The sequence below is a fragment of the Dama dama genome, chromosome 9 (assembly GCF_033118175.1).
Source record: "Dama dama isolate Ldn47 chromosome 9, ASM3311817v1, whole genome shotgun sequence".
In the NCBI taxonomy this organism is placed as follows: Eukaryota; Metazoa; Chordata; class Mammalia; order Artiodactyla; family Cervidae; genus Dama; species Dama dama.
The window spans coordinates 102339903-102367752 of record NC_083689.1 but is presented as its reverse complement, the minus strand read 5'-3'; the positions used below and the strand labels follow the sequence as shown (position 1 = coordinate 102367752).

At 41.2% G+C, this 27850-nt stretch overlaps 1 protein-coding gene across 12 annotated transcripts in view; it reads right to left on the bottom strand.

The window, feature by feature from the left end:
- Positions 1 to 3542: 3542 nt before the first annotated feature.
- PAM (peptidylglycine alpha-amidating monooxygenase) overlaps positions 3543 to 27850 on the bottom strand; it is a 165597-nt gene continuing 141289 nt past the window's right edge. For 2 of the 12 annotated variants that reach the window (XM_061152083.1, XM_061152089.1), the window contains 6 exons: positions 27294 to 27409; positions 21765 to 21864; positions 16828 to 16881; positions 7912 to 8115; positions 5030 to 5086; positions 3543 to 4369 (listed from right to left, as the gene is read on the bottom strand). In XM_061152083.1, coding sequence (XP_061008066.1) covers positions 4194 to 4369; positions 5030 to 5086; positions 7912 to 8115; positions 16828 to 16881; positions 21765 to 21864; positions 27294 to 27409 — 707 coding nt within the window. In that variant the 3' untranslated portion in view covers positions 3543 to 4193. The remainder of the gene's footprint in view (positions 4370 to 5029; positions 5087 to 7911; positions 8116 to 16827; positions 16882 to 21764; positions 21865 to 27293; positions 27410 to 27850) is intronic. The other 10 variants (XM_061152084.1, XM_061152090.1, XM_061152085.1 and 7 more) reach the window with 5 other exon arrangements.

Sequence of the window (27850 nt, the reverse complement as noted above, 5' to 3'; positions counted from 1 at the left end):
AGGAATCAATTCCATTAGGCACTTCCCAGGCAGTGCAATCTCTAACTCAATAACTGAAGTTCAGCTCAGGACAAAAGTCAGTGGAGAGTGCCTGAAGTCAGCAGAGTTCATTCATTTCTAGTATACCCTCTTTAATTAAGCCAGGTTGGTAGAATAGGTGTGGTGTTCCAGGACAGGATGGTAATGCAGGCTTTCTCTTTCCTCAATTTTCTTTTTTATAAGGCCGTTTGCTTATATTCGACATATAAGGCCATGTGTTATAATAAGAGACATATGTAAGGGCCCAGGCACACATCAACGGCTCAACGCAGGGGTCCCCTAACCACGGGCCAAGGACCGGTATCGGTCAGTGGCCTGTGAGGAACCTGGCCAAATGGCAGGACGTGAGCAGCGGGTGAAACTGAAACCGTCCCACCGCTCCCCTGGTCGGTGGAAAAACTGTCTTCCACGAAACTGGTCCCTGGCGCCAAAAATGTTGGGAACCGCTGGTTTAACGGATAGGGGCGCTTACATGTCTGAAGCAAGGAAGGTTCCGAAGCGACACCTCACCAAACGTCAGATGAAACATGGCGGCCGGCCAGGCTTCGCTCTGGCTGCCAGAGGCGGTTGCCAATTACAGCAGAGAATAAAGTCAGGTTACCAGGGAAACCAGCAGAGGGGCCCGCCCACACGGCCTCTTTGATTAGAACAAGCATCAGCTGGGCCTGGGGCAAGGGTTGCAGGAGGTCCGTGAGCGCAGTTGAGGGTATGTCAGGCAGGCACTGCTTGAGCAGATGACGCAGAGAGAGCAAGGGGACGGCCTTGCTGCCTATTCACTCAGCTGGGCTCTTCACGGTCCCCCCTATGCAGCACAGGGTTCTAAGATATCCTTAGGTTTTCTACCGCAAGCAAGACCCGCAGTTCAGCACCACTTTCATTTTGGGCTTCCCAAGTGGTGTTAGTGGCAAAGAACTTGCCTACTAATGCAGGAGACAGAGACGTGTGTTCGATCCCTGGGTTGGGAAGATCCCTTGGAGGAAGGTATGGCAACCCACTCCAGTATTCTTGCCTGGAGAATCCCACGGACGGAGGAGCCTGGTGGGCTGCAGTCCATGGGGTCGCAGTCAGACACGACTGAAGAGACTTAGCATGCACCAGCAGGTAAGAAGAGACCTGAAAGTGTTTTTGTCTATGGATATTCACCCTTATGGCAGAAAGTGAAGAACTAAAGAGCCTCTTGATGAAAGTGAAAGAGGAGAGTGAAAAGTTTGGCTTAAAGCCCAATATTCAGAAAACTAAGATCATGGCAGCCAGTCCCATCACTTCATGGCAAATAGATGGGGAAACAGTGGACACAGTGGCTGACTATTTTTCTGGGCTCCAAAATCACTGCAGATGGTGATTGCAGCCATGGAATTAAAAGATGCGTACTCCTTTGAAGGAAAGTTATGACCAACCTAGACAGCATATTAAAAAGCAGAGACATTACTTTGCCAACAAAGGTCTGTCTAGTCAAGGCTATGGTTTTTTTCAGTGGTCATGTATGGATGTGAGAGTTGGACTATAAAGAAAGCTGAGTGCCGAAGAACTGATGCTTTTGAACTGTTGGAGAAGACTCTTGAGAGTCCTTTGGACTGCAAGGAGATCCAACCAGTCCATCCTAAAGGAGATCAGTCCTGGGTGTTGATTGGAAGGACTGATATTGAAGCTGCCACTCCAGTACTTTGGCCCCCTGATGGGAAGAGCTGACTCATTTGAAAAGACCCTGATGCTGGGAAAGATTGAGGGCAGGAGGAGAAGGGGACAACAGAGGATGAGATGGTTGGATGGTATCACCGACTCGATGGACATGGGTTTGGGTGAACTCTGGGAGTTGGTGATGGACAGGGAAGCCTGGCGTGCTGCAGTTCATGGGGTTGCAAAGAGTTGGACATGAGTGAGCGACTGAACTGAACTGAATGGATATTGTTGAAGACTTTAATTACCCAATAAGGTGCTATCTTTCAGAAGCTACTTGGGAACAAATTTTTCTGATCTTATTATTAGCAACTCTACAAGTTTAATTGTCTCATGAATCATGTGACTAATCCAGTTTTATTTAATGAGCTGCTAGAAAGTTTAGAGCCAAATTCTTCTAATGAACAACTATAATAAGAATTATTCTTGTATAAATTTTTCCATTTTTATCTTTGTTTTCCCTTCTTTCCCACTTTCTTATAATTTATCATTTTGATCTATTTTTTTTCCCCATCCATGAGCCACTGTAAAGCCGTTCAGGAACAAAACTGAGCATACATAACATTAAAGATATGTAGTTAACAGAGCTGATGATCAAATAGTGCACCAGAAAAGATGGTTTTAGTGCAAGTCAACTAATTTCCTCAATGTAAGAAAACTTGAACAGCATCAAAGTCAACGTATGCGTCTTGGGCACTGTACTAACACTGATGTTGAAATACAAGTATGTAAGATATAGTGAACAGGCACCCAAACTGGATTGGCCAATAGGTTTGTTGGGTCTATCAATAAGAGCTTATGGAAAAAACATTAGGAACATCTTGGCTCCCCAATATGTCAGAATAGTGCTGTTATGAGTCTACATTTACTAATGTGGTGTTTAGTTCAGTTCAGTCACTCAGTCGTGTCCGACTCTTTGTGACCCCAAGAACCACAGCACGCCAGGCCTCCCTGTCCATCACCAACTCCTGGAGTCCACCCAAACCCATGTCCATCGAGTTGATGATGCCATCCAACCATCTCATCCTCTGTCACCCCCTTCTCCTCCTGCCCTCAGTCTTTCCCAGTGTAGTGAAAGGGGCATAAAAGAGTGGTCAGGGGGAGCAACAGTGTGTTTTCACTTGACAAGGAAAGAAATCTTTCAGTTAGATCAATTGGGTGTCAATTATGAGGGAAAAGAATCTAGGTTGTTAGATATTTTAAATAACTTAGCTAGAAGACAATTCCATTTTTTTTGCAAGTTATTCTATATTGTTTTAATCTCTAATATGCCACTACTGAGATGCCTGAATTGCAAGTAGGCATTCTGAAAAAGGGTTCTAGAGTCTGATTATTATAAAAAGAAAAGCTATCAGGTTCTTACTAAACTTCACTGACAGATCATGAAAAATATGTTTTAAAAGTAATTTGTAGCCACTGTAAGATGGAATATTCCTACAAAATACATGGATATTTGGAGTAAAATTATTCTTTAGAAAGAAAACCATTATTAGTAACTTACACTGATGGATTAATTTGTATGTAATTTGAGACACAGGTTTCCTCTTAGCTATGATCACCTTTTATTATTTACCTTCTGATTGTTATACAAGCAACAATCCTCTTTGAATTTTTAAAGAAAGCCTGGTTTCCACATGTATATAAACTCTTGGGCTGGTTTTTAATTTATATATGCTACATAATCAAATGACTTCTTAATTTTAATATAATGCACTTCTTTTGAAACATTGAATAGGTTTCACTATAGCTTAGGTTTGTGTAATTATTACAAAAGTTGTACACAAGCCCTGCAAATATGCAAAAACTGCAAAATACACTCTGACAGCTAATGCTCTGAAAACACTTTATTACACAAATTACATTCAGATTCTGAAAATAGTGATCTAACAGTGTAACCATCTAAAAATAAGACATCCCCAAAACACACCAACTGAGGAAGGAAATAAAAAAAAATTTAAATAGAGACTTTTTTCTTTCCCTTGTTGCAATATAATGTTAGTGATTTTAAAAAAATAGGAGATTTAGCAGCTTTGTCGTCATGTAGCACAAAGTTTCTCTTCACTGCCACAGGCTGAGAATGCTGAACAGGAAAGGCACCAAAGAAAGACACTGGCAATGGAAGTGCTATTGGGAGAATACTGTGTTCAAGCAGAGAATGGAGTTATTTACAAACTACAGAAAAGTCTCAAAAATGCAGATGAGCAAACCTTCCATCCCTAAACGACTAGTGTGACGGAAGAGGATCGTTTCTCTATCCTATGTTCATATAAAGACAATGGCATGGTGAATGAACTTTCAGGAAACTCTTCAACTAGGAACAGAAGCCAACTAATCCCAAAGGAAGTAAATAAAAGGTGTACAGTCCCACACAGACGGGTACAGTTTACAATTAAATATGCAGAACGCTCAACGTGCTCAAGGGAAAGGAACCTGGCATCCTTGGTAAATCTCGTCGACCTAAAACAAAATCCCGTTTCTCAGGAGGAAGGGGCGGGCGCGGGCGGTGGGGCCGAGTACTCTTCTTCGGATTCGCTTGCGTCCTCATCTTTCTCCTGGTCGCTTCCCTCCGTGCTGAGGCGGTCGAACCCCTTCCGGCTGTAGCCCTTCCGGCTGGCGAAGAAGTTGCCCAGGTTTAGGCCTCCGCCTCCCTTTCCTGGAGAAAGCAAACAGGGACAGAGGATTGAGGTAAGGTCTGCACAAATGATTTTCAGTTTCCTTGCAAATTCTTTGGGGGATGGGAAAGGGCAGGTATTAGAGAGGGGGGAACAAATGACATACAGAGACACTGATCTGAAAGAGTCAGAAAGATACGACTCCACAGGTTCATTAAAATAAATAAGGGGGGAAAAAACCAACACCCTAACTCCCCAGCATTATGTATTTCTGCAGGATTATTTCAGTTTCACTTTTCAGCTCCTGCTTTTTCCAGGCTCTCGGGAATGGACATCCCCTTGAGCAGCTCTTCATTTAGGTGACTTTATGAAAAGGTCGTCTTGACTACCACACGCACTGAAACACCGACAGGAGTGACAGAAAATCCGCTGAAGACAAATGCAGCGAGATAAAAAGGCAGGGAGGAGAATTCGATGACACAGAATGGCAAGGTGGGAAAACGAAGCTGGGGAACCTGCCGCCGGAGTCACACACTTTGGGCTGGTGCATGGTTTGCATTTGGCATTTGCCAGGGATGCTGTGTTACACAGAAGGAGCCTAATTTCCAGAGACAAAATACAGAGTATCTCCTTGCTTTTTAAAAGACATGAGCTTGTTGACTGTGAATCAAATGGGAAGGACTCTAAGGTCACACGCATACCTCTAAGTCTTCCCAGAACTCTTGCCGAAGTGGCCTCAAGTTTACGTTCAGAATCTGCTAGAGAAAGAGGGCATATTTCAAAATAAGTCCCAATCACCCTCCTCAATCCATGGGCCCAGCTGTCAATACAAAATAAGGAATTAATTCCTAAATGATTAATAACAAGGCCTGGCTCTTGTCTGTATGTATTCTTAGAATTCTAAGGGGGCAAAAGACAACGTATCATTGTCATGCATACCAGGGCCAGAGCTGGGTTTGACTCCTACCTGAGTCTCTTATAGACTGTGCAATGTCAAATTACTTCTCTGAGCCTCAGTTTTCTCTTCTGAAGAAAAGATGGGACCGATGACAATCCCTACCTCTCCGTAAGCATGTAACGTGCTTATAAGCAGTGCTTGGTATATACACAGGAAATGCTCAGTAAATATTAGTTACCTTTATTAGGACAAAATTAAAAATTACCCATAATTTGTAAAACCTTGGAAGCTTTGGTTACAACAATTTAGGAATATTGGTCTGAGGTTTTAGGCTTTCTATTCAGAACAGTACATGTCCTGATTGAGGAAGCTTTGGATCCAAATGTACAGCATCTGCTTTTTATAGAAGACTGAAGGCAAAAACCTTCTGAAACCCTGAGTATCTGCAGCCATACATGGTGACCCAAATTCTCGATCCATGAAAAACTGACTTTCTCTCCTTGGCTAGAGGCTGGACTCCAGATGGACTTCGCTTCTCCGCGTGCTGTGTATCTTACTGTGCTCTCTGCCCTGCTTCCAACACTCCCTTCCCGACTATGGCCGGGGAAACAAGGCTCGGGGTTCTCCTACGAAGCCTCTAACGGGAGTGGGGGTGGCATGGTGAATCACGGGCAAAGGTAGGAGGGGAGGTGGGGGGAGAAACGAGCAAGCAGGGAAGAGGAATCTGATAAGATGGTTAGCAAGCCGACAAACGAAGACTGTAAACTGCACAAGGATATGGGATGGCCCTTAGTTTTGCATCCCGTGTGCCCAGCACAGTGTCTGACGTGAAGCTGACAAGCTATACGGGTGTGCTGAATAAGTGGAAGGCCTTTCATGAGGGTTATTAAAACCCTCACAGACTGGATAAGATCTATCAGGAACAAATGTTGAAACAAGGTGAGAGGCTGGTATACTTTTAGAATTAAATGTATTAGACTGAACCATATAAAGCTGTAATTTTTAAAAATAAAACATGATTGAATGTGAATGGCAATTTCATATGGTTCGACCTGGGTCCCTCAGTCTTCCCAACATACTCCTGTGGACAATATTCTGGCAACAGTACCACGCACATGTGCTAACAGCAAAGAAGCCGATACCAAACCTTCTTGACACCCCAGCTACTCCTCCTTTAAGTGGACTGATCAGCAATATTCCTGCCCCCCAGGCCTCATGCATTTCTGATACTCCATACATTCATCACTGTATGCACCATCCTCTATTTATACCTTTATGTGTCATTTCTTTCTTAAGTCTTATCTATTCTGTGAGCTCCCTTTATTTATTCCATCCTTTCCCCAGTGACTATTTATCAAATCCTCAGGGCCAGGAACTGTTATTTCTGTTGGAGATATATCAGGAAAAAGCAAACACACAGGATTCTTGCTCTTTTGAAGCTTCCATCTAATTCCATGAAGACAATGACTATGTATACTTATCTTTGCCTCTGCTCAGCCCTTGTTGGGAAGAGTTAGCTGTATTTCTGAAGAGCTTTATTAACTGAAGGTGAAAAGCAAGAAGTCCTAGAAAAACTCTCTTTCACAAATTATTAATTTAAATCCTTTGGTTTTGTTTTCTGTGTCCTTTTCTGTGTCAGGGCTTTGCCGTGGGCACTGAATCCCTGCCAGTCGCCTTGGCCTGAAACAGGATCAGATGCTGTTTCTTGATCAAATGCTGCCCACCATTCAGGTATAACAGCAAAGAGGCCGTTCAGGGATACCTTCCCAGATGCAGCTGTAGCCTCCTGCCTGAGGACCTGGGGACCCTGCCAAGCGACTGTTTCTGAGAGGTGAGAATCACGAGTTGGATTATTTGTTTATTTATGTGGATACCTCAAAAGGAACTCAGCTACTCAGTCTGATACTATGATAATGGTTTGATAAAACACTGACACCAGTATTGGACTGTCCCCTCCTTCACGCGAGTCTTTTAAAACTGTCAAATGGTTTTCTATGGAAATACTGGCTTCCTGAGAGAGGTGAGGTCTAAGACAAGTATCTTTTATGACTTTTTATTACTTTATTACCAATGATTATTCCTTATAATCACTGGTGTTATTAATTGAGCACTTATAGGTGCCAGGTACTGTGATAAATGCTTTATGAACACTATTTCATTTAATCCCTACACAACCTTGTGGGTATTTTATCCCCACTTTACAGATGAAAAAACTCTGGTTTAGAGAGGTTAAGTAACTTGCCCAAGGTCATGGAGCTAGGAGCTAGAGCCAGGACTAGGGAAAAATAGACAACTTCTAAAAAACTGACCCAGGCGTTTTGAGGACTGGGCCTGTTTCTAATAGCAGGGATTGCCTTCTTCCTGACGCTTCAGCTAATTTATACAGACTCTACTCACCTACACAGTTTCATATGGAGACAGCTAATGACTTTAAGCCAATGCTAAAAAGCAGTAATAGAGGTTGGGCTTTTATCTAACTATCCAAATTCGGAAGCTCCAGGTACATTTTTCCACTTAGATGCTAACTATAGATAATATTTCGAACACAGACAATCACACTGAAAGAGGTACAGAACACTTAAAAAAAAAAAAACACTGAAAAAAAGATCACAACCAAACTTTGATAATCAGGCCAAACACTCTGTCGCAGGGAGGTTCCCAATTCAAGGGGCTCGTTCTACTTGCCTCCAAAGGCCCTTGATTTTTTCCAGCGAATAAATAAGGCAATGGCCAGCAGGACCACCACAGGAATAACCAGCAGGGTTGTAATGAGAACAGCCGGCACTCCGGAGCCCGGCTCTCTGACCAGCTTCTGTTTCTCTTGTATCTTCTGCAATTCTGAGGAGGCGGGTTTGTTGTCCATTTTGGTTTCAACAACTGCCTCGGATTCTTCAGGGAAAGAAGAGTTGACAATATTCAACTGACTCAAAGACTCTGTAACCGTCCCACCCGCCCCTGCCCAATCAGATTAACAGCTGCTCATGAAGAACTTATTGAGCTTAATGCATGTGGGGTTCAGGCTTCAGTACCTGCAGCTACTGAGCTAGTACCTGTGACTGGCAAATTCCCATGTAATGGTTTTTCACCTTTAAATTGGTTTTATTTGATTCTACCCTTTGTTCCCTCTTTAGGTATAATTCCACAGAAGACGTATCCTCCTTTTGCATTTTTTCAAAGTTAAAATGAACAGGTGACATGGTGTAGGGGACCAGAATTGGTGTGCATACTGGAGTCGGATGAATCTGGGCTCAAATCCCAATACAGCCAGCTTGCGTAACTTTGGGCAAGTTACTTAAATGACGTGGGCCTTAGACACCTCCTCTGTATAAATGTGATGATGACAACAACTTCCTTCATGAAATTCCTGAGTATAAATGTTTATCACTGGGTGCTTTGTAAGTACTTATTTCCTTGTGATTTTAGTTTATGAACCTCTTTCATGTTTAATGAGTCACTGGTACCTCACATGCATAGGTGCATGCGTTAATTCTAGAATTAAGAAATGGAAAAAGGGAGCTGTGTCCTTCCCAAGTTCTGTTCTACAGTTTCCAGCAAGTTATAAGTGTACCTGTACGCACTGTATGTCCGTTTGTTGTCGAGGAAAATAACTTACACCACTGTTCTGTGATACTGGCAGATACTGGGTACATATCAGGCCTAAAGCACTACTTGGGAAACTGATAACAACAAAACTGAGTAAGCGACTGCAGGAATCTTAACAACTACTGACGTAAGAATGAGGCTGAACCTTGAGATGTTCTTGCCCCCAAGAAACACACACATGTGTTTGTCCAAAACCCTGTGTGTGAAGCTAGAAGTTACAACCGTGTTTGCCGAAAGGCTCACAAGGTTTCTGAACTTCAGCTTCAGAAACTGAAGTGTGTGCCCGTTTGCCCTATGATACATATTGCATCAGATGGCCTCATGGTAATTTTGACAAAGTGGCAGGGATTAGTGTTTTAACACGATCAGGAAAATCTTTCGTTAATGTTTAATATGTGTAGACATATTGGAAATGCTTCTCGAAGGAAGCATTTCTCAAATTACTTAAGACATTGTAAACACCGTTTACGATACACGCTGGTAGGTTCCAACATTTTGCCTCAATATTCAGAGCAAGCTTCCTGCCTGGTCTCAATGGTATCTATGGAGCACATACACTGTTTCAGGCACTGTTCTCATTTAATCATCACACCAAGCCAATGAGTGGGCACTATTGTGATCACCATTTCACAGATGGCTTCACAGTTCTCATTCCCTTCCCTGCACTATCATTATGGGGAGACCATTATTTCTCTTCTTTTATCCATGGAAGTGGGTCTTCAAACTTGAGTGCAAAAGGAGGAAAGGGATTGGTTCATAGATCTAAATGGTTCAAATTTAATCCAAGTCTCAGTTTCCAAGAGGAATAAGAGTATGATTCTTATTTTTCCTGCCTACTAGCTGTTTTGTCTTTTTCTTCATTATTGTTGAAAAGGTATACAAATTGTTCTATGTTTAAGCAACAAATAACAATAAAGGGATGACAGGATTACAAAATACAGGCCAAAGATGTGGAGACTGGAGGACACGAAATTGCTGCCTTGGAAGAAGGGTTTGTGTCGGTTTGAAAGTGACTATAATCAGAGTAATTACATAGCACTTTCTACCTGTCACTTAGCACATTTACCTACGCCTAGGATATTGGCTGTGCCAACTCATATCTAATTTCATTTGTAAGCCTGAGATAAGACGGAGCTCCACAAAAAAAGGAAAGAAGAACTATGATGTAGGTGACAGACTAAAAGAATCATTTTACCATTCACAGAAAGTGTGCTGAGAACAAGGCAGTGAACTTGGTAAGATACACACACTGTACTTTAGAGATCCTCGATATCCACACCTCTTCTGAACTCTGCGTGTTATCTACTTAAAACACTGGAACATTCTAACGTCTGGGACCAGGTGAAATATGTTTAGATTTTAAACAATGCTCTAAATTTTAAAGAATGAAGATAAAAAAATTTTTAATTTCCTACTGTGAAAAAAGCAATATGCTGCTCTTAGATGACTTTATAAGGGGGTAAAAAGCCTAAAGAATAGTTATCACTTAAGAGTCTAAGAATTTCACTCAAAGCATAAAGAACAATCTAAATTCTGTCACTTTTACTCTTTATCCTAAATTCTTTCACTAAAACCCCCAGTAATTCAGAGCATTCCTGATGAAGATGGAATGGAGAAGCTCTAAGCTTAGCCAGGATCTGGTGCTACTGGAAGGTGGGGGGTACCTCACTGACATTCTCCTATCATACAAGATGCCAGACAGATTCAATTGACAACAAAAATGTCTTCAAACAAGCTTTCCCAGCATCTCTGCAGATACCGGGAAATAAAAATAATCTTGAAGACTGATGCATAAGAGGCGTTTTCTTTTTTCTTTAAAGCAATGCATTTAGAAAGGGAGGTGCACTCTCGTGTGAGCTCACATACACAAGCACATGTGTGTCTCTCCCCTTTACAGGAGAGGAGAGGCCCAGATGCCTTTGGAATGGAAGTAACTGGGGCAGGAAGGAGAGGTGTTCCAAATACAGCAGCACAACAATTACTACCCCGCTCATCACAGACGGAACTGAAGGCTGAAGGTTTAGATGGCATACTGGCAAGTAATGTGTGAGAAGGGATGGAAAGTCCGTCAGTCAACGAGATTCCAGGCTTATTTTGGAGCCACTGAGGTTCAGTTCTGGACCATTGCAATAGAGCACATACTGCAATTAAGCAAGTCACATAAATGTTTTTGGTTCCCAGTGCATACTTAAGTTATGTTTATACTATACCGTAGTCTATTAAACATACAATAGCATTGCCTTAAAAAATGTACATGCTTTAATTAAAAAATAGTTTCTTGCAACAAATGCTATTATCTGAGCCTTCAGCAAGTCAGTAACGTCAAAGATGGTGATCACAGGTCACCATAACAAATAACAATGAAAAAGTTTGAAATATTTCAGGAATTACCAAAATGTGACAGAGACAGGAAGTGAGCAAATGCTGTTGGAAAATGGGCCGACAGACTTGCTCACTGCAGGGCTGCGTAAACTTTCACTTGTGAAAAGCATGAGTGTAATAAAACAAAGTGCAACAAAGCAAGGTATTCCTCTGCACTTTTCTGGGTTTGTTTGTTTAATGCACTGTGCTTCCTCCACAATGTGTTGCTCTCCATACGGTCTAAGATGCCTACAGCATTAGACAATTTATTTTTATTTTCCTAAAACAGATTCACCATCATAATCTTTCACTGCATGGTGCGGGAGGGGTGAAGGCTATGCTTTTGGAGGGAGATTGGTGTTATCTTGCTTTATCCTTAGTAACTTCATTTGAAAGTTTCAATCCCTTTCCTAAGTTTCTTATCATCACAAATTCTCTGATCCCTGAAACTCCCTGAGAACACAATACTGGTTCAGAAACTCTGCTATTACTGATCAGTTTTGTAACCATTCAGTGGGGATGAGGGTCATGAAAGGTTAGTGGAATTTCAAAATTTACAATTACCATGTATCTACAGAGTTATTAATCTGGGAAGATGTTTCTCTCTCTCTTTTGTAAGAGCTGGTTGAAACCAAGCTTCTAGATTGTGATAAAAGACAAAAACTCTTGGAGATCCAACATGATTTATATCCCTTTATGTAGTAAGAAAATAATCTTAAAAAAAAAAAAAGTTTAATGAGACTCATATGGGCTCAAAGAGGACTAGAACAAGTTCATTTGGGTTTGGGTATTCCTAACTATTAAAACAGGACTGTCATGACAAGAGATTTCAATCGCGTTTACTATTTGAACTGCTGGGAAGTTCCATGACCAAATGGACTCTCTGGTGTGCAGAGGGAGAGAGAACGTGGCCAGTGGGAGAGCACTGGTCACTGTGACTGGCCAACCAGGGTGTGAGAGTGTGGCTGGGCCGTTCACAACAGGCCACCCAGTTCAGTCGCAGAGTTTTGGTGGGAACAATTGAAAGGTAAATTGCAAGTGGTCAAACACAGACGCCAAGAGTGAACACTGACATTTTAGGAATGAGTGAACTAAAATGGACTGGAATGAATGAATTTAACTCAGATGACCATTATATCTACTACTAAGGGTAAGAATCCCTTAGAAGAAATGGAGTAGCCCTCATAGTCAAGAAAAGACTCCGAAATGCCATACTTGGGAACAATTTCAAAAACAACATAATGACCTCTGTTCACTTCCGAGGCAAACCATTCAATATCACAGTAATCCAAGTCTATGTATGCCCCAACCAGTAATGTTTAAGAAGCTGAAGTTGAACAGTTCTTTGATGACCTTCTAGACCTTCTAGAACTAACATGAAAAAAAGATGTCCTTTTCAGCACAAGGGAATGGAATGCAAAAGTAGGGAGTCAAGAAATACCTGAGTAACAGCCAGTTTGGCCTTGGAGTACAAAATGAAGCAAGGCAAAGGCTAACAGTTTTGCCAAGAGAACACACTGGTCATAGCAAACACCCTCTTTCAACAACACAAGAGAAGACTCTACACATGGACATCACCAGATGGTCAACACTGAAATCAGACTGATTATATTCTTTGCAGGCAAAGATGGAGGCACTCTATCCAGTCAGCAAAAACAAGATCAGGAGCTGACTGTGGCTCAGATCATGAACTCCCTATTGCCAAATTCAGACTTAAATTGAAGAAAGGAGGGAAAACCACTAGACCATTCAGGTATGACATAAATCAAATCCCTTACAATTATACAGTGGAAGTGAGACATAGATTCAAGGGATTAGATCTGATAGAGTGCCTGATGAACTATGGACAGACGTGTGTGATATTGTCCAGGAGGCAGTGGTCAAGACCATCCCCAAGAAAAAGAAATAGAAAAAGGCAAAATGGTTTTCTGAGGAGGCCTTACAAATAGCTGAGAAAAGAGAAGTGAAAGGCAAAAGATAAAAGGAAAGATATATTCATCTGAATGCAGAGTTCCAAAGAATAGCAAGGAGAGGTAAGAAAGCCTTCCTAAGTGAGCAATGCAAAGAAATAGAGGAAAACAATAGAATGGGAAAGACCAGAGATCTCTTCAAGAAAATCAGAGATACCAAGGGAACATTTCATTCAAAGATGGGTACAGTAAAGGACAGAAATGGTATGGACCTAAGAGAAGCAGAAGATATTAAGAAGAGGAGGCAAGGACACACAAAACTATACAAAAAAGATCTTAATGACCCAGATAACCATGATGCTGTGATCACTCACCTAGAGCCAGACATCTTGGAGTGCAAAGTCAAGTAGGCCTCAGGAAGCATCACTACAAACAAAGTTAGTGGAGGTGATGGAATTCAAGCTGAGCTATTTCAAATCCTAAAAGATGATGCTGTGAAAGTACTGCACTCAATATACCAGCAAATTTGGAAAACTTCAGCAGTGGCCACAGGACTGGAAAAGGTCAGTTTTCATTCTAATCCCAAAGAAAGGCAATGCCAAAGAATGTTCATCTTGCATGTTAACGAAGTAATTCTCAAAATTCTCCAACCTACGCCTCAACAGTACATGAACCGTGAACTTCCAGATGTTCAAGCTGGATTTAGAAAAGGCAGAGGAACCAGAGATCAATTTGCCAACATCCACTGGATCATAAAAAACCAAGAGAATTCCAGAAAAACATCTACTTCTGCTTCATTGACTACACTAAAGCCTTTGACTATGTAGATCACAACAAGCTGTGGAAAATCCTTCAAGAGATGGGAATACCAGACTACCTTACCTGCCTCCTAAGAAATCTGTATGCAGGTCAAGAAGCAACAGTTGGAACTAGACATGGAACAATGGACTGGCTCCACATTGGGAAAGGAGTACGTCAAGGCTGTATATTGTCACCCTGCTCATTTAACTTATATGCAGAGTAGATTAGGCGAAATGCTGGGCTGGGTGAAGCACGAGCTGGAATCAAGATTGCCGGGAGAATATTCAGATAGTCAGATGATATTCAGACTCAGATATTCAGATGACACCACCATTATGGCAGAAAGTAAAGAAGAACTAAAGAGCCTCTTGATGAAAGTGAAAAAGGAGAGTGAAAAAGTTGGCTTAAAACTCAACATTCAAAAATGAAGATCATGCATCTGGTCCCATCACTTCATGGCAAATAGATGGGGAAACAATGCAAACAGTGACACTTTATTTTTGGGCTCCAAAATCACTGCACATGGTGACTGCAGCCATGAAATTAAAAGATACTTGCTCCTTGGAAGAAAAGCTATGACCAACCTAGACAGCAAATTAAAAAGCACAGACATCACTTTGCCAACAAAGCTCTGTATAGTCAAAGTATGGTTTTTCCAGTAGTCATGTATGGATGTGAGAATTGGACAATAAAAAAAGTTGAGTGCCGAAGAATTGATGCTTTTGAACTATGGTATCGGAGAAGACTCTTGAGAGTCCCTTGGACTGCAAGGAGATCCAACCAGTCCATCCTAAAGGAGATCAGTCCTGGGTGTTCATTGGAAGGACTGATGCTGAAGCTGAAGCTCCAATACTTTGGCCTTTCGGCACCTCATGTGAAGAACAGACTCACAGAAAAGATCCTGGATGCTAGGAAAGATTGAAGACAGGAAGAGAAAGGGACAATAGAGGATGAGATGATTGGATGGTATTACCAAAACAATGGACATGAGTTTGATCAAGGTCTGGGAGTTGGTGATGGACAGGGAAGCCTGGCATGCTGTAGTCCATGGGGGTCACAAAGAGTTGTACATGACTGAGCAACTGAATTGACTGATTTAAATAGAAATGGTGTGAGGCTACTTTGAAATCCAGCAATTTCAGAATAAACTACAACTGTCACAAATCTGTAATTCTTGGAAGAACTTCAGTTCAGTTCAGTTGCTCAGTTGTGTCCGACTCTTTGCGACCCCATGAATCGCAGCACACCAGGCCTCCCTGTCCATCACCAACTCCCAGAGTTTAAGGTGAATGAATTGGTGGTACTCATTTCTCCTCAATAGGATAGTAACAGTGGTTCAGAACATAGCTTTGGTGCCAGACTGGTTTAAATTCTGGCTTTACCATTTAATATCTTAGTATTAATTCTGTTCCTCAGTTTCCTCACATATGTAAGATGAGGATAAGAGCAATTATCATTTGGTTGGTGTAAGGATTAAACTTAATTTTTGTATAGCCCATTTTTTGTGCTCCATAAGTGATGGCTCTTATTTATAATAGTATCTTTTCCAATATTTCTATTTCAGGGCAAATAGAACTTATCAATAATTCTATATATAACAATAACAGAAAATAGGAACTTCTTCAATATGAGTGTTGTATGAATGTCACTCAGTAGTGTCAGCTGGGTATAATCTCTACAAATGCCAAACAGTTACTATTGACTTATTTTATAATATTGTCTTACCCCTTTCAACCTTGAGCCGGCTATATTTTCTTATCTGCCTATATAAAATCCCTAAACTCCCTCTTGCTTCTCGCTTCTTTTCATGTCTTTTCCACCTGCTTTCATGAGAAAGGAAAACAAGTAAGCCTACGGTTAAGTCTTAATATCTAGGAGAATAATTTGTAAAGTAACTAAGAAATGAACCACTTGGCTACTTAAACATTAGGAACACCTCTACTGAGTTCTTAACTACACATGACCATGTCAAACTCCTGCAAATACTAGAAAACGTATAAATATAAACTGAACCTAAGAAAGGGAGAAAATAACTTGACTGGGATTCCAAATGAATCCACTAGTTATACCAGTACCTACATTCTTTTTCCCCATGCCTTACAATATACACCAAAGAGAGAGGGGCTCAGTAGGAAAGAATCCGCCTGCAATGCAGGAGACCTGGGTTTGATCCCTGGGTCGGGAAGATCCCCTGAAGAAGGGAACGGCTACCCACTCCAGTATTCTTGCCTGGAGAATCCCATGGACAGAGGGCCTGGTGGGCTACAGTTCATGGGGTCCAACAGAGTGGGACATGACTGAGCAATTAACACTTTCACATATGCGTATATGTATGTATGCATGCACAGAGTCCTTATTACAGGCTATAAGTGTCTTGAAGTTAGACACAGTTTCACTTACCTTAGGCCTGCTGTATCTTACACATAGATGGCCCACAGTAAATGTTGGGGACTGAATGGTAGTAAGACTGGAGCTTAGGGAGCAGCTAATCTTTTCAGGCCCTTATATTATTAACTCACCAAAGATATTCTTCACTCTAACGATTAGAGCCTATAAAGGAAGCCTTTCCCAGTGTGCTGGATGTTATTCTTCTAACTGCCTGAGGTTAAAAAACTTCCAGAAGTGACCGACTGTTTGCTTCTCTAAATGTCTCTGGCCCACCTGTTGTAGATTTCGTACATCCCCAATCACTTTTCATCACTTGAAATCAGTGAATTTGAGCTCATTATTACTATTCCAGTTTATCAGAAAAAGCAGTGGCATCCTGTAGGTTTAAGGGCTCAAGTACATAGTCGAAATTATAGATAATTTACCGGGCTGTATTATATTTTTACCTGAAAAATTTTAAGTGCAATCAAGAGCCATTTAAAAGCATTCAACACAAAGCCGCCTTGGGTTTCACAGGCATAAGAGGAATCTGACCAACCTTTGACTTCCTGAACCTCAATGCCGGCCTTCTTAACTGATCGATGTTCCATTTCTGTAACACAGAACAGCAAGTAGAGAGAAAAATCAGAACTCCCCCCCGCAAAAATGTGGAGCCTTAATTTTGACATGCATTTTTCTCAGCAGAAAAATTTCTTTAATTCATCAACTACATTTTTATACTAGAAAAGAATTTAATGTTGCAAATCACTGATTAGGTGCCTGGTCCTTGGATCCTGGATAAAATCCTCCTAGGGAAAGCTGAAATAATCTAAGATCTTTGTATATAAAACGAGATTTTCCATGTGCAGTCTACAATCCTGTATTATTTCTGAAATATCAAGGAGCTCTGTTTCCACGTGGACATCTCAGGCTGATTACTGGATCTGTCACGTTTGATTATCAGTCTTCTAGTTGAAAAACTGATTTGCCTGGTAAAATACTGCAACATAAATACCCAAGACTCTTGTTCAGCCTCCCATGGCGGTGTTACTGCTCCCAAGGTACTGTTTTCCAGATGTATTACTTGGTTGCCTTCTGGACTATGCAGAAGGCTTCTCTTTCAAAGCTCAATGCTGTACTGAAGTACCTCTCAATCAGGGGGTATTTCAAACCAACTCGGGAAGTCTTTCCAAGTACTCATATTATAACCCCTCTTTTTCCTGTAGATTTTGAGTGGGGTCTGGCCATGTGTGCTCTGAAAACCTTCCCCAGGTGACTCGATATGAATCTCTGTTTAGTACCAACCCCTGGAGTGGAACTGGAATACTGGAATAAAGAGGCTTAGACAGAGTCTTAATGAGTTCAAGTACCATGTTCCTACGTGTAAAATGAAGATACTAGTTAGATTTCTGAAGTTTTTCCCATCTTGAAAGGTACTTCATCATTTATTTTTATTCTGAAAAGCCTGAGTTCAGTCATGCAGCTGAGAATTATCCATCTCTCCTTGCTTTCCTATATGCCCAAACCGTCTGGTTCCTCTTTGTGGAGACAGGTGGTAAAAGAGGCGTGCCTACAGAGGAATGTGCAGTCCACAGGCACCTCTGTGCACTCAGCCCTAACTAGGCCCTAACAAAACAGCAACAATTACTCAAAGGACAATTCTGAAGACAACAGTTACCAAATTTACTTGGGCTCCAAGACCTATAGTTCACTACAGTCGCTCGTTAGTGTCTGACTCTTTGTGACCCCATGGACTGAAGCATGCCAGGCCTCCCTGTCCATCACCAACTCCCGGAGTTTACTCAAACTCATGTCCATTGAGTTGATGATGCCATCCAACCATCTCATTCTCTGTTGTCCCCTTCTTGTCTGCCTTCAATCTTTTCCAGCATCAGGGTCTTTTCAAATGAGTCAGTTCTTTGCATCAGGTAGCCAAAGTATTGGAGTTTCAGCTTAGCATCAGTCCTTCCAATGAATAGTCAGGACTGATTTCCTTTAGGATTGACTGGTTTGATCTCCTTGCAATCCAAGGGACTCTCAAGAGTCTTCTCCAACACCACAGTTCAAAAGCATCAATTCTTCACTGCTCAGCCTTCTTTATAGTACAACTCTCACATCCATACATGACTACTGGAAAAACCATAGCTTTGGCTAGACGGACCTTGGTAGGCAAAGTGATGTCTCTGCTTTTTAATATGCTGTCTAGGTTGCCTGGAGAATCCCAGGGACAGTAGAGCCTGGTGGGCTGCCATCTATGGGGTCACATAGAGTCGGACACAACTGAAGTGACTTAGCAGCAGCAGCAGTTTGGTCATAGCTTTTCTTCCAAGGAGCAAGCGTCTTTTAATTCAATGGCTACAGTCACAATCTGCAGTGATTTTGGAGCCCAACAAATAAAATCTGACACTGTCCATTTTTTCCCCATCTAATTGCCATGAAGTGATGGGACCAGATGCTATGATCTTAGTTTTCTGAATGTTGAATTCTAAGCCAACTTTTTCACTCTCCTCTTTCACTTTCATCAAGAGACTCTTTAGTTCTTCCTAGCTTTCTTCCATAAGGGTGGTGTCAGCTGCATTATCTGAGGTTATTGATATTTCACCCAGCAATCTTGATTCCAGCTTGTGCTTCATCCAACCTGGCATTTTGCATGATGTACTCTACATATAAGTTAAATAAGCAGGGTGACAATATACAGCCTTGACGTATTCCTTTCCCCATTTGGAACCAGTCTGTTGTTCCATGTCCAGTTCTAACTGTTGCTTCTTCACCTGCATACAGATTTCTCAGGAGGCAGGTAAAGGTGGTCTGGTACTCCCATCTCTTTCAGAATTTTCCATAGTTTGTGGCGATCCACACAGTCAAAGGCTTTGGCATAGTCAATAAAGCAGAAATAGATGTTTTTCTGGAACTCTCTTGCTTTTTCAATGATCCAGCAGATTTGGCAATTTGATTTCTGGTTCCTCTGCCTTTTCAAAATCCACCTTGAACATCTGGAAGTTCATTGTTCAAGTATTGCTGAAGCCTGGCTTGGACAATTTTATGCATTAATTTGCCAGTGTGTGAGATGAGTGTAATTGTGCGATAGTTTGAACATTCTTTGGCATTGCCTTTCTTTGGGATTGGAATGAAAACTGACCTTTTCCAGTCCTGTGGCCACTGCTGAGTTTTCCAAATTTGCCGGCATAGTGTGTGCAGCACTTTCACAGCATCATCTTTTAGGATCTGAAATAGCTCAACTGCAATTCCATCACCTCCACTAGCTTTGTTTGTAGTGATGCTTCCTGAGGCCCACTTGACTTTGCATTCCAGGATGTCTGGCTCAAGGTGAGTGTTCACACCATTGTGGTTATCTGGGTCATGAAGATCTCCTTTGTATAGTTCTTCTGTGTATTCTTGCCACCTCTTCTTAATATCTTCTGCTTCTGTTAGGTCCATATCCTTTCTGTCCTTTATTATGTCCATCTTTGCATGAAATGGCCCCTTGGTATCTCTAATTTTCTTCAAGAGATCTCTAGTCTTTCCCATTCTATTGTTTTCCTCTATTTCTTGGCATTGATCGCTAAGGAAGGCTTTCTTATCTCTCCTTGCTGTTCTTTGGAACTCTGCATTCAGATGAATATATCTTTCTTTTTCTCCTTTGCTTTTCACTTCTCTTCTTTTCTCAGCTATTTGTAAGGTCTCCTCAGACAACCATTTTGCCTTTTTCTATTTCTTTTTCTTGGGGATGGTCTCGGTCACCAGCTCCTGTACAGTGTCACGAACCTCCATCCATAGTTCTTCAGGCACACTGTTTATCAGATTATCAGATCTAATCCCTTGAATCTATTTCTCACTTCCACTGTATATTCGTATGGGATTTGATTTAGGTCATACCTGAATGGTCTAGTGGTTTTCCCTCTTTTCTTAAATTTAAGTCAGAATCTGAGGCATCGTCAGCTCCCGGTCTTGTTTTTGCTGACTTTATAGACCGTCTCCATCTTCGGCTGCAAAGAATATAATCAGTCTGATTTCGGTGTCGACCATCTGGTGATGTCCATGTGTAGAGTCTTCTCTTGTGGAAGAAGGTATTTGCTATTACCAGTGCGTTCTCTTGGCAAAACTCTGTTAGCCTTTGCCCTGTTTCATTCTGTACTCTAAGGCCAAATGTGTCTGTTACTCCAGGCATCTCTTGACTCCCTACTTTTGCATTTTAGTCCCCTATAATGAAAAGGACATCTGTTTTGGGTATTAGTTCTAGAAGGTTTGTAGGACTTCATAGAACCGTTCAACTTCAGTTTCTTCAGCAGTACTGGTCAGGGCATAGACTTGTATTACTGTGACATTCAATGGTTTGCCTTGGAAACAAACAGAGATCCTTCTGTTGTTTTTGAGACTGAATCCAAGTACTGCATTTTAGACTTTTGTTGACTATGAGGGCTACTCCATTTCTTCTAAGGGATTCTTGCCCAAGACCTGTATGCTATATGATTAAAGTTTTTAGACTCATTATTTTCTTTGATATACCTTGTATTTTTTCCTTGTTATAATCTGCATTTTTCCATGTTATAAGTAATGTTTCTCATCTTCATCAAGCCCACCAGTCTTTATTATTTCTCTATTTAAAGAAACCTGTTGTAACTCCTGATACCTCAAATTTATTATTTATCCTCAATTCTTCTCCTTAACCCCATCTTCTCCTACTGTTTGGACCCTGACATATTTTAAAAGCATCTCTGGACATTGAATTTTGTGGCCTAGTAAGCATTTGGTATTGTTCAAGTTAGAAAGCTTAGGTTTTTTAGTAGAATATCAGAGGCTGGTTGAGTATACCCTTTAAGAATTAGAAATAGTGTCCAAAGTGCAATTGGAAATCCCCAAACTAGTGGGGCCTGGTCCTGATAGAGACACTCTTCTGTCCCCAGACATGATTTGTGAGTTCATGAAAAGACAGTTCAGAATTTTGAACAAGCTGAAGTCTGAAGGGAAAATGCAGAGTGCCTCCTGTTTGGGACACAACATGCGTGACTCAGATACGGGTGTTTTGAGATGCTCTGCGGCTACTGACAGCCGAAGAGCCACGTGGGAAGTGATGCCTCCCTCAGCCTCTCTGCTTTGCTAGAGCCAGCTCCTGCCTCTAGAGCTAAGCGGGAATTAACGTGGGCTTTCAACGTAATAGACGTTGCTTCAGGCATCAAGAATTTCCTGTGGAGTATCTGTGGAAAGAAGAGGATAACTGCCAGCAGGGGAAAAAAAAATGTTGCTTTCCACTTTAAACACATTTAGTTCCTGAAATGACTACCAAAGAGGTCTTTTAACAACTGCCAATCATACCTTGGGGTCGCAAAGAGTTGGACACGACTGAGCGACTGAACTGAACTGAAGTGAACTGAATCATACCTTGACTTCCTATGCTACTAACCATATCAAGAGAAGGACAGGCACATTTCTGTTCACGTGTTTTTAAGCAATAAACCTGAGTGAAAAGTGTGGACAGTCACGCTGCAAAAGCCGTACTTTCGGTGGAGGTGAACTTCCACACGGTGTTGGCGTGAGCGTCTCCGACGTACACGGTCCCGTCCTCGGATGCAGCGATGTCGTGGGGCATGTCGAAGTGCTGCCGGAACAAGAGGCACATGGTGAGGGTGAGCCTGCACCCGGTTCCTCGTGAAGAGACAGAAAGGCACAGTGGAGCACACCAGAGAACCTTAAGCATGTGACTCAAACCAAAGAAACAGTGATGCAAGCAGCTCAAGACCAAAAATTTGAGTCATCCATTCACGCACTCAACACTGCCTTTGCCAAACCTAATTCTATGAGGTGAGAGACGCCCTGGCAGCCCCAACACTGACTTCAAGTCTTATAAAAAGCAAACATTTACAAGCAGATTACTCTTTTACAGTGTTGTTTAGTTGGTGTTATGCCATTTATCTAATTATTTCTGTTTATCTAATACTTATTTTTGCCTTTGGGCTGTCTTCGTAGCTCAGTTGGTAAAGAATCTACCTGCAATGCAGGAGACCTGGTTCTGGAAGATTCACTGGAGAAGGGAAAGGCTACCCACTCGAGAATTCTTGGTTTTCCCCTGTGGCTCAGATGGTGAAGAATCTGCCTGCAATGCGGGAGATCTGGGTTCAATCTCTGGGTCAGGAAGATCCCCTGGAGAAGGGAAAAGCTACCCACTCCAGTATTCTGAACTGGAGAATTCTATAGTCCATGGGGTCACAAAGAGTCAGACACAACTGAGCGAGTTTCACTTTTCCCTTTTGCCTTCATATTTTTTCTAACTTTGACCACTGTCGAACTTGCTGGCTTAATTTAGACAACCAAAAAGAACCAGGCATTAAATTTTTTTTTTTATTATTCCCATCAAGCTATCACACACTTCCTTAAAAAGTATTTATGTGTTACTGATAAGAGGAATCATTTTAAAGATTCAGGGCATTCTGATTATTTCTGAAATGCATATTAAGAGCTGTGCAGTAATATGGCATTCTCTTACTCTGAAGCCCAGTGTTGACAATATTTTCAGTCAGCAAAAGAAACAAATGCAGTGTTCCCTCCAGTATTTGCTGGCTTTTGTGCCTACTGCAGCTACACTGGTGTTTTACGATGTCTTTCTGCACCACACATTTTCATTTCAACATCATGCCACCTCACTCACGAGGACACAGCAGAAAGGGCAGCTCTCTTATATGACTTTCTCAGGGTCCCAGGCTAGTTCCTGGAAGAGCACGGTGAAAATGCTGGGCAGCTGACATTTCTATCTGTCTACTGAAGCTTTCAAAGGTGCCACGTGTCTACCAGTTGGCAGGAGGTGGATGGTATTTTCACCTTTGAGGCCAGGAGGCCTGCCTGAGGACACCATTCTATAAAATATGATCAGTGAGTATGAACAGGAACATTATCCTGACTGTGGACTCATCAGCCAGCCTCTGTCCACTTTGGTCTCCTAAATGTAAGGGGTGTGAAGGAGGCAAGCTCCTGTTCTTTGCTCACTGAGAGAGGGCCAGAATACATGCTTTGGTGAAACTACTGTCTTTTAAAATCAGCAACAACTGGTCACAGTGAAAAGAAAAAATGAGACAGCCATGCCAAGGAGGCACATTCCTTCAGACCATTAAATGAGCTCAAAAAAAGAGCAGGAGAAGGACAGAGAGTTAGGAATCACAACACTGCCTTGTTGCAATCTCCTCGGCCAGTCAGGAAGTGTTCATCTTCATTTGGGGTTCACCTGATTGGTGGCAAAAAGGCTTGAAAATCACAGGGAGTTCCTCTTTTCTACAAAAACACGTTTTAAAAAACCGCTTTGCAAACAAGGAGATCCAACCAGTCCATCCTAAAGGAAATCAACCCTGAATATTCATCGGAAGGACTGAGGTTGAAGCTCCAATACTTGGGCCACCTGATGTGAAGAACTGACTCATTGGAAAAGACTCTGATGCTAGAGAGATTGAAGGTGGGAGGAGAAGGGGACGACAGAGGATGAGATGGTTGGATGACATCACCGACTCGATGGACATGAGTTTGAGCAAATTTCAGAAGATAGTGAAAAACAGGGAAGCCTGGTATGCTGCAGTCCATAGGGGCACAAAGAGTTGGACGTGACTTAGTGACTGAACGACAACAATAATATGGGTGTAAAGTACTTCACGTTTTCTGACGGGAAAAACATTATAATAGGTGGAGGAACAAAGGTGAGGAGGTAATGTTTGAACTATTCATTGGAAGGAACTTTATTTAAGTAAATTACAATATGCCATCAGTTCAAGGCTACAATAACAATGAACCTCTATCTGTGCTTCTCAAACTGATCCAGGGAGACAAGAATTCAGTGGAAATATTTTGGGGCCACAGGAGGGGTTCAGGGGAAGCTTAGTGAATGGGACGCTGAGACTTCTATTCCTACTGCAGTCACAGGCACTCAACTGTAATGTTTTAAATGCATTATTTTACTGCTCTGTGTCATTTGAAACAACATGATGTTGTCAGATTTAGGGCTAAGTTTTACGACTTCAGAGTCGAAAAGATTTAAAGATCTTCTACTCTAGGCTTTGACATTTTCTCTTGAGGTTTTTCTCCCTAACAAAATAAAATTATAGAGGAAAGAATGCTAGCATCCTCCTGGGCATCTGGTGACACAGCCCAGAGCAATCTGCCCTCAACAGCTTGTATTCTGTTTTAAAAATTCATAAGGAATTTGTGTTCTCCATATACTAAGTACGTTTGCTTTAAATAAGACAAGTTGAAACTTAAAGTAAAATCGTTCTCTAAGAAATATGTTCATGTTATGGTTTAATACGTCTCCTGGCCTCAATGTTAAAACACGTTTCAAAGTAAAAAAGACCTGTGTTTAAGATCCAGGTGTGCTACTTCCTGTTTAGCTTTGGACAGGTAACTTCCCTCGTGTGAACCTCAGGCTCAAATACTGTGATTTTAATCTCCATAATTAGGGTCGGAGAAATAACATGAATCTGGGGTTACTGTTCCCTTCTTTCTTTCTTTTTTTTTTTTGGTATTGTGCAGTGGGGATTATTTCCTTCCTTTTCCACATGAGCAGCCTTGCAAATAAAGAAGACAAAAAAATTCCAGCCTGAAGGGTGTGTGTGAAAGCAGATGGTAGGGACCACAGTCTTTGCTGTGGTTATGGGAGAAAGAATGTGGAGGGTGACTATATATCTTTTGCCCTCAGCACTTTTTGACACCATTTGCTAGAATCATCTTCTCTACTGTCCTGCCATCTCAGTTCGGCTGCACAGGGAGAAAGACGGACATTGTATATTCCAACATAAACATTCCTAAAGAATGTCATGGAAGAGGGAGATCTGAACTACATAAAGGCACAAGCAGTGGATACGAACAAACAGCGGCACAGACACAGTATGTAAAACTTGACTTTTGACTTGAAGGAAAAAATCATTTCTTACATAAGAGTAAGTAATAATAATGTTATATCATATTATCGTCCTCACCCAAACTTAATCTTTGTGATGATAATCTAATTAAATGAAAAGTCTGAGAAATTCATAGATGGGTTTCAGCTTACTGAGTCAACACAGAATACATTTCTATGTTACAGTGTAATACCAAGTCCTGTTTATTGAAAGGAAAAGCAAATTTCACCTTGGAGTCAGAGTCTCTTTTCAAGTTTGCTGAACTGACCCATATATTGTGACTTACTCATCATGGAATGTCTGATGAATACTGATGTTCAGGCACAAGGCTTCCTGAAACCTTCCTTCAGGGATGCTTTTATTTTTATGACAGTAAAGCTTATTTAGAATCTAGCCTCTGGCTTAGCACTTAGTGTTGCTCTCTAGATGCACATTTGAATTAAAAGTTAATATCCTGATTGACACTGTATTTTATTATTAAAAGAACAATCAAGCAAACACTGTGTGAAAACGAAGTGAAGCTCGGACAGGAAGTGAAGTGTCTGCCTTTCTTTATCAACAGATATGAAGAAGCCCAAAGTGGCAAAACAAGATCAGATAATCAATAAAGATCTGAAACACAACTGAAATAAAACATCTATTATCAACCTAATGAATTTGTTTCTGAAGGGCTATTATGATTGGACTTTGATTGTTTATTGCTTTTCAGGTGAAATACTTCTATGAAAAGTCCTGCTTCTTGTATCAATTTATCAACAGAAACAACAACAACAAAAAAGAAATTTGTACTGGAATCTTTACTTCAGATTTAGTTTGGTTCAACGTGGATCCTGTACGTTTTGCTAAAACTCCATTTGAAGGAAAAGCTGTGCTCTGTCCTGTTCACTATCACAGCCTTAGTATCTAGTATAATGTCCGGCACAGAGTAGGTGCTTAATAAATACCTTCGGAATGCTGCTGCTGCTGCTGCTAAGTCGCTTCAGTCATGTCCAACTCTGTGCGACCCCAGAGATGGCAGCCCACCAGGCTCCCCCATCCCTGGGATCCTCTGGGCAAGAACACTGGAGTGGGTTGCCATTTCCTTCTCCAGTGCATGAAAGTGAAAAGAGAAAGTGAAGTCGCTCAGTCGTGTCCAACTCTGAGCGACCCCAAGGACTGCAGCCCACCAGGCTCCTCCATCCATGGGATTTTCCAGGCAGGAACACTGGAGTGGGGTGCCACTGCCTTCTGTTTAGAATGAAGCTTAGTAACTCCCAGACAGGCCGTCAGTGTTCTAACTGGTATTGTAAAGTTTTTTTTTAAGCTAGCAAATTTGGTGACTTAGAGAATACTGTAAGAATTTGAGTTTGGAGATATTCATACAGTGGCTTATGATAAGTTGCATTTTGACCCACTGAAGCTGATAAATCTTTACAAATTTTGAAAAATAACTCTTCTTTGCAGCATTTTTAGCTAAATGTGATGTACCACAAGCACATTCAGGCAGAACATGTGAATATTCTGATCATTCTGACAGTTATTCTGCAGAGAAAGTTAACTGAGGAGGCAGAGGGCAATGGGTACACCACACCATGGTAACCATGTTGGTATAAAGCATTGTTAGAATAGACCATGGTATACCACTGTGAGGCCAAAACTAGACTTGAGTCTTTTACTGAAACCAAGTCTCTGGAACTTGATTCCAGGGGTGCTATTCTCAAGTCTTGTTGCTCAGTGTAGTAACATTAAAGTAACATTAAAAAAAGCAAGCAAGATTTCTATTGAATCTAAGAGAACTATAAAATTACAGTTTAACATATTGTGGTATCTTTTCTACTTGGATGGAACCAGGAATATATAAAATGTAAAATATCTTATATTTTTGATTTTCTAACTACAGTGAATTTAAGGCTGCTAACATATACAGAAGTCTACTAGGAACCTTAGAACTGCATATAGTGTTAACTTGCATCTGAGGAAATTCATCTAGGAATAGACAAGGACGTTGTTTCTAAATAAAACACAGTATACAGCATTCCCATCAACCTAGCTAAAAAACCATCACGTCGCCTTTAAATTCTTAAAAAATTACTGAAGTATAAATTGAGTTCCAAGATTCACATTTTAGTTTTATCCTCATGAAAACTGATACATAGTTAATGTATGTGAATACCTTGCGCACTGGCTTGAAGACATCTATAATTTCCCCGCTGGAAAAATTCATCACAAATCCTCGCACAGGTTCTTGGTCCTCAAAGTAAGGCTTTCCATTCACCGCAAAGAGCAAACCTGTGACAACATATCCAATTAACCTTCCTTTAAAATATGGATAAGACTGGCTTTTAAATACACGTGTGCACATCACACAGACAAGAAACGTAGGGTCAACCCTACATTTGGCAACAAAAGTGGAAAGCAAAATACTTAGTAGATGTCTCTGAGTAATAAGAACAGGAGCAGACAGGTTAGGAGACTAACCTTGTAATAGGAAAACCAAGAACTGCAAGGGCTGTCCCACTGAGGAAGCCCGTAGAAATCAATAATTCATAGTTATGAAATCAGTAATCCATAGTTATAGAGGAGATGACATATGTAGAGGAATATATATGTAGATATATAAAATAGGCATGGAAAGAGTCAGGTTATTGAAAGCAATCATTTTAGGGTATCAGGTCTTTTAAAAAAATATGTAATATCTACTATAGCTACAAGTAGAATCAGAGAAAAATA